Source organism: Mus pahari, unplaced genomic scaffold (genome assembly GCF_900095145.1).
Source record: "Mus pahari unplaced genomic scaffold, PAHARI_EIJ_v1.1 scaffold_4485_1, whole genome shotgun sequence".
NCBI lineage: Eukaryota > Metazoa > Chordata > Mammalia > Rodentia > Muridae > Mus > Mus pahari.
Genome location: NW_018393870.1, coordinates 141667 through 149322, shown reverse-complemented (window position 1 = coordinate 149322; position 7656 = coordinate 141667). Strand labels below are relative to the sequence as shown.

General features: G+C 42.8%; 1 protein-coding gene across 2 annotated transcripts in view; it reads left to right on the top strand.

Annotated features, from left to right (window-relative positions):
- The window catches only part of LOC110315766 (retinoic acid early-inducible protein 1-epsilon-like), a 10379-nt gene extending 3161 nt beyond the window's left edge, over positions 1-7218 (top strand). Inside the window, exons 2-6 of one of the 2 annotated variants that reach the window (XM_029534778.1) lie at positions 4089-4349; positions 4601-4864; positions 5429-5599; positions 6183-6324; positions 6995-7061. In XM_029534778.1, the coding sequence (XP_029390638.1) occupies positions 4089-4349; positions 4601-4864; positions 5429-5599; positions 6183-6324; positions 6995-7061 (905 nt within the window). Of the gene's footprint in view, positions 1-4088; positions 4350-4600; positions 4865-5428; positions 5600-6182; positions 6325-6994 lie in introns of both variants that reach the window. The other variant, XM_021189740.1, reaches the window with a different exon arrangement.
- The last annotated feature ends 438 nt before the right edge of the window (positions 7219-7656 follow it).

Below are 7656 nucleotides of genomic sequence, written 5' to 3'. Positions count from 1 at the left end.
GGTTTAGGAGGTCTCTGGTGGAATTTTTAGGGTCACTCTTAAGTGACTGCAAATAGTGATATTTTGACTTCTTTTTATCCAATTTGTATCCCTTTGACCTCCTTTTGTTGTCCAATTGCTCTAGCTAGAATTTCAAGTACTATATAGAGTGGGCAGCCTTGTATGTTTCTGATTTTAGTGGGATTGCTTCAAGTTTTTTCCATTTAGTTTGAGGTTGGCTACTGGTTGGCTGTATATTGCTTTTATTATGTTTAGGTGTGGGCTTGAATTCCTGCTCTTTCCAAGGTTTGTACCATGAAGGGGTGTTGAATTTTTTCAAATGCTTTCTCAGCATTGAATGAGATGATCATGTGTTTTGTTTTGTTTTTTCCTTTGAGTTTTTTTATACAGTGGCTTACTTTGATGGATTTCCATATATTGAACCATCCCTGGATAAAACCTACTTGGTCATGATGGATCATTGTTTTGNTGTGTTCTTGGATTCAGTTTGCAAGAATGTTATTGAGTATTTTTGTACTGATATACATAAAGAAAATTGGTCTGAAGTTCTCTTTCTTTGCTGAGTCTTTGTGTGATTTAGCTATAAGCATACTTGTGGCTTCATAGCATGAATTAGGTAGAGTACCTCCTGTTTCTATTTTGTGGAATAGTTTGATAAGATTTGGTATTAGGTATTCGTTGAAGGTCTGATAAAATTCTGTACTAAAACCATCTGATCCAAAACAACTGACGTTTTTGATTGGGAGACTTTTAATGACTGCTGCTATTTCTTTGGCCATATTGGACTGTTTAGATAGTTTATCTTATCCTCATTTAACTTTGATACCTGGTATCTGTCTAGAGAAATGTCCATTTCATCCAGATTTTCCAGTTTTGTTGAGTATAGGCTTCTGTAGTAGGATGTAATGATTTTTTTTTTTATTTCCTCGGTGTTTGTTGTTATGTCTCCCCATTCATTTCTGATTTTATTAATTTGGATACTGTCTCTGTGCCCTCTGGTTAGTATGGCTAAGGATTTATCTATCTTTTTATTGTTGTTGTTGTTGTTTTTGAGACAAGGTTTCTCTGTGTAGCCCTGGCTGTCCTGGAACTCACTCTGTAGACCAGGCTGGCCTCAAACTCAGAAATCCACCTGCCTCTGCCTCCCAAGTGTTGCTATTAAAGGCGTGAATCACCACTGCCCAGCTAGGGGTTATCTATCTTGTTTATTTCCTCAAAGAACCAGCTCCTGGTTTCATTGATTCTTTGTATAGTTCTTTTTGTTTCTTCTTGGCTGATTTCAGTCCTGAGTGTGGTTATTTCCTGCTGTCTACTTTTTTGGGGGGAGGGGATTTTGCATTTTCTTTGACTGTTGTGTCAATGTTTTCTATGGTATCTTCTGCACCTGAGATTCTCTCTTCTATCTCTTGTATTCTGTTGGTGATGCTTGCATCTATGACTCCTGATCTCTTTCTTAATTTTTCTGTCTCCCGGGCAGATTCACTTTGTGATTACTTTATTGTTTCTACCTCCATATTTAGACACTGAGTGGTTTTGTTCATTTGCTTTACCTGTTTGTCTGGGTTTTCTTGTAATTCTTTAAGGGATTTTTGTGCTTCCTCTTTAAGGGCTTCTAGCTGTATTCTATATTTCTTTAAGGGAGTTATTTATGTCCTTCTTAAAGTCCCCTATCATCATCATGAGAAGTAATTTTAAACCTGAATCTTGCTTTTCTGGTGTGATGGTGTATCCAGGACTTGCTGTGGTGGGAGAAATGGGTTCTGACGATGCCAAGCCAACTTGGTTTCTGTTGCTTATGTTCTTGCCCTTGCCTCTTGCNATCTNNTTAGCTCTAGTGCTATCTGCATTCACTGTCTCTGACTGGAACCTGTCCCTCCTATTAACTTGGTTGTGTCAGAACTCCTTAGAGTCCAGCTGTCTCTGAGATCCTGAAATCCTGGTGTGATCAAGATCCNGAGATCCTGAGATCCTGTGATCCTATGATCTTGGGCATGTTAGATTTCCTGGGAGTTGAGCTTCTTCTGGGTGATGTGGGACTTGGTGCAGAGCTGGTGCCCAAGATTCTCAGGGCAGTGGTTCAGACCAGAAGGAACCCATGCCACTCCCCACTCCTTCTTTTGATCTGTTTTTATCTTGTTTTACGGCTTCACACTATCCAAACACTAGAATCTGAAGCAATCCCTTCTCTCCTATTCTACCAAGTGTAGGGATTAAAGGTGAATGATATCAGGCTCAGCTTCAATGCTCATATGGGTCATCAACCACCAGCCTGCTCAGGTCCCTTCCCTGCCCACCTAGCCTTCCCCACTTTTCCATCCACAGAGTGCCTTTTACCCCATCAGGGGACAATAAGTGGTCCTGTCTGGGGAGACCTCATCTAATCAGGGGCTGGAAAGCCTTGTCCTCTATGGAGGACTCTGGCAATGGTACTGCCTTTGGATCTATGGGATCTTCTGCCCTTGCTCTGAAGACCATGTTATTTACCTCCTGGATAGATGGCATCAGATAATGGTATTCATTAGGGAAGAGTGTTTCTCAGGGACCAGTATTGGTGCCCATCCCCCCAGACTGTCTTCAAGAGTACTGTGAAAGCTGCATCTTTTCCAGACAGCAGTGGGTTCTAAGCTGCCTGTGACCTCCAAGTTAGCTAGAAATGAAAGGAGGAGGTGCTGGATTTAAGACCTCTTATCTCTTCATTGCTGTCCAGTGGATTCCTAGGCTCCCGTGGAGTGTGGAGGACTTTTTTGAAGCCTGAGGTGTTGGCAGCTTGCTTGGGAACTGACCTCAGTCAGTTCCTCTAGATGAGATAAGATTTACAACCATTTGGCTTCTACACAATCAATGTGATTCTTCAGTTAGGAACTGGAATGCATCTCACGCGGGACCATTTCCTAGAACTGAAGCCTCAGGCTGACTGATTATCCTGGCTCACAGGACTCTAGAGGGAGGCCAAGCCTTGCTCTTCATTGGCTTGTTATCTTTGGCTGCTTTCCAGCTACAGGAACAGAGATGAGCATGTATTACTGAGACTGTCTGACCTGCAAAGACTGGACTCTTGACATAATAGCAGCATTAGTTATTCTCTATTGCTATGATAAAACATCAGAACCAAAGGACCATAGAGAAGGAAGGTATTGTGGGCTTATAGCTTCAAAGGGACAAGAGTCCATCACCGTCACAGCAGGGAGCAAGGCAGTATGCAGGCATGATGGCTGGAACAGGGAGCTGAGAGCCCACATCAGAAACCTCAATCAAGATGCAGAGATGGGGAAATGGGAATGAAGAGGTTTTTGGATTCACAGCCACATCCTCAATGAGACACTTTCTCAAGCAAGGTCACACCCTCTAAATGCCCGCAAATAGCTTGCTGGTGTTTGGATGTGACTGGTGACCAAGTAGCAAACTCCTGAGCCTGTGTAGTACACTGTCTTTAAACCACTGCATTAGACATTCAAAGTACTGTTTGGGGACTCATTTGTGAGTGACAGGTCAGTAATGAATCCAGACAGAGAGAAGGGTAGGAGATTGGGGCTTCAAACAGGTCACAGACAGTCAGAGACCCCTCCTGGAGAATGAATTAGAATTGTAGTTTAATGTGGGAGAACCTGAGATCTGATGCCAAACTTTGTTGTGTGAAAGAACCCAGTGGGAACAGAGATGAGTACTGAGCTCACAGCTGGCAGCTCCCCCTTCCATGCCAACCTGTAGCAGCTTTCCTGAACATCAGGCTCCATGTTGAATTTACCATGTGTTCCATTATGCCTCCTTGCCCCCTACATTTTCAACTAGATTTAAGACTCTGAAACACAGATAATATCTCCTACACTTTATACGTCAGCACTTGATAAAAGTCACTAAAAGTACTTTTGAGATAAGTCCTTCAGGTAACATGGTGTGCATCTGAGGGGTCCTACTAACCTGAGACACTCAATGATTGCACAGAAAAGAGGATGCAGAACTGCTGGACATCTTGGATAGTCTTTTCTTCCTGAACTTTGCCCTTCAGAAAGATACTTGTGATCACAGAGACATGGGTCCCATGGCTTTCTTCTCACACTTTGGAACTCAACTGCATGTTTCTCTCACAGATGCACATTCTCTCAGGTGCAACTTGTTCATCAAGGCTCCTACTGCAGCAGAAGGTCTCTGGTGTGAAGTACAGTGCTCAAGGGATGGAATAGCTTTCCTTCATTTTAATAACATAAACAAGACCATGACTTCAGGTAACCCAGGGAAGATGGCCAATGCCACTGAAGTGCAGAAATGTCTGACACAACATCTGGAAGATTTGGGCCAGGAGTTGAGGGACAAGGTGTCTAACACCAAAGTGGACACTCACAAGACCCATGGTAAGTGTGGATAGAGTACAGAGGCAGAGACGTTGGCAAGAGAGGAAGGGCAGAGTCCATGCAGGAATGTGGGGTGAATGTGTTTGTGTGAGGGAGCTGAGCATTTGGGGTACCTTGCAGGCACANGGTACACAATGAGTAACAAGAGCAGGTTGTGTGAAAATGATACTGACACATAAGCTTGTAGAGAAAGACTTGAGGTGATGGGCTGATCAGAAATGAAGAATGATGGTTTTCTTATTGACTTGCAGGTTACCCACCTTTACAAGTCACCATGCTTTGTCATCACAGCCAGGGACAAATTAATACTGCCATCTGGAAATTCAACATCAGTGACAATTACTCCTTCACCTTTGACACAATGAATATGAGCTGGAGACCGACTAATGATGAATCAGGGGTTATCATGAATAGATGGAAAGATGATGGGAAATTTGTGAAACAATTGAAATTCTTCATAGCCGAATGCAGTCAGAAACTTGATGAATCCTTTAAGCAGCCCAAGGAAAAACCAAGTAGGTATTATCTAGGATATCAGAAGGCACTTCATCTAATTTGATAGGCTGACTGAATTATATAAGAGTAGTGTTCCTGTCTGGAGAGACAGTGATGACCACGAGGAATCCTCATTCCCTCTCATACTCCAGTATTTCTCATTCCCTGTTAACTAGTTGTCCAGGCTTTATATGGCCTGCTAATGAGCCCCAAGTCTGTCTGCATCACTGTAAACTTCCAGCCTTCTCACCCTCAGGTACAGCTGCTCTTCCACCAGCTCCACCATCACTTCTAAAGGATTTATTATCTTACTCTGGCATAATTAAACACCATCAATTTCCCCAACATTGAGAAAGTGATAGCCATAGTACATTTATCAAATTTTGTGATGGTTTGATAGACATTACCTTTTCTTTGTAATGAAATATGCTCTACAAAGACATCATGTATCATGTATCATGTCTCTCTACTCAGGACTTTGTAAAATAGTTCTTACAAATGAGTCCCTCATGGTTGCCTGGAGAGAGAAGATACTGATGGAGGTGTGTTTTTACTTTATCCTGATCTTTTCTCTCTTTTTTAAGGATCAACCTCAAAATCCCCCAGTATCGCACAGCTGACATCAACTACCCAGCTTCCACCTACAGGCCACTCTACTTATATGGAAGTATATATCTCTGTGGGACTCATCCTATTAATAATTATTTTCAGTTGCATTTGCATCTCCTTGAGGAGGGAACATCATACCCAAGGAGGTAAGGAGCAGGCTGAGGTTTCATTTGGTTCTTGGTAGAGTTGTTCTGCAGAGGACTTTCAATAGGTTTACCAGTGTGTACCAGGGATGGGAATTCTCCTCCCCATGTTGGAATAGCAAGTGCCCGTTACCCACTGAGCATCTCTCTAACCACGAAATCTGACCTGTTGAGGTCTGACTTCTAGTTCAGTAAACTGTCTTCTGCTCAGACCATGAACTGACTGAAACAGGCTTCTGAGCACCTCCCTTGCACTCACTCCTATCATGACCCATGTGGGGACACTGAGCCTATATTCATTCCCAGAGCTATTGCAAAGGTATTTTCACACAGCCAGTTAGGACTCCCCATTTATTCTCAATGTGTTACTGCCCTCCATGCTATATGCAATAATGGCTGTTGACCCTAGAAATGGGTCTGTCTGAGAGGAGGTTTGGTGACCTGGAGCTCTACACCAACTTTGTTAGTCAGGGGTCATGACATGTCAGGGTACCAGCTAAGAAGTGACTTTCAGACTCCTCTGCTGGGATCAAGTGCTAATTACTTTCAGAATCACAGTCTGGCTCTCACTTCAAATCCTCCCCAGACAGAAATCGTCAGCTGCTCGGGGTCTGTTGCATCAATTGCCACAAGCCACAGAGGAAAGAGGGGCCTAAGGAGACAAGAGGAGAGGTTCCCAACCAGACCACCCAAATGTTGTCTCAGGAGGAAGAGCCCAAGGCATGCAGGTAAGAGCATTTACTTAACCAAACGTCCAGATCATCTCATCCAAGATGCAGGAAACACATCACCACATAGGGAAGAGTGGATGTAGGAGANCACTATTCTCCAGCCACGACCTCACTGCTGTGCCTATGANCTCTCAGCAGCTCTGAGAACTGGCCTGATCCCTGCCCAAGTGCAGGCCTGTCAGTCATCTATTCATGGAGCCACAGGGCCTCATGAGGTTCCTGGGTCACTGAGAATTTTTTACAATTAATGGTGCCAGAGCTGATTGTATTCATTGGTGTGGTCAATAGTAGGGAGTGATTATTCCTGCAAATAACTCCTTGCCCACACACCTATAGATAAGTACAAATTAAGTCATTTGATAAGTAGTTCTTTTAAGTTAAAGAGAGTTCCCATGAAAGTAGAGGTCAAGTCAATGGGGGACAGGAAAGCTATGGTGGGAGTCGGCAGGGGACATGAGAGGTGACTGAATGGTTGATGTGACTAAAGTATCTTACACATAGTGTTATACACACATAGTATATGAACACATCATAGTGAAACCAATTATGATGCATAATTAATGTGCAAGTACATTGTTTAAAGATTGACTAGTTTTTATTCTTAATGGGTATGAGTATTCTGCTTGTATGTATGTCTGTATGTGACATGTGTACCTGGTGCTTACAGAAGCCAGAGGAGTGCATCGGATCCTGTGGAACTGGAGTTACAGTTGGTTTCCAATACTGGGAACTGAATCCAGGACTTCTCCAAGAACAGCGAGTGCTCTTTACTACTGAGCCTCATCTCCATCCTCTAATACATTCCTTAATAAGAAAATATAGTCTGAATATTATTAAACCCAGGGCAATTCCCACAACAAGCTTCACAATGAAGTTGATTGTTTCAGAATCAAAAAGCAAAACACATTTTAAAATGACTGTAGAGTGTCATGGCCAGTTATCACATCGTTTATAAAAATGTAAGATGGAGGCTTGGTGAGAGGGGCTCACAGGTCCTTCGAAAAAAATATGCCACACAATACAGCAAAATCTAATAAAACTGGTAAATATAACATATGTGCTCCAGAATTTTATATCAATTTGGCATATGGTAAAATCATATTCTAGAAAAGAACCCCAGTTTTTAAATGCTTCCATAAGATCACCCTGAAGGGCATTTTCCTAACTAGTAATCAGGGAGACAGTCCAGCCCATTTTGGTGGTCCTGTTCTGTGGGACTGTGAAAGGCAGCCTATGTGTTGGTTGAGCAACGGTTACTCCAGAGACCCAGTAGAAAACTCTACAAGGGACAGAACAGTGAGCCAAGTTCCCAGCCACAGATGCCTGACC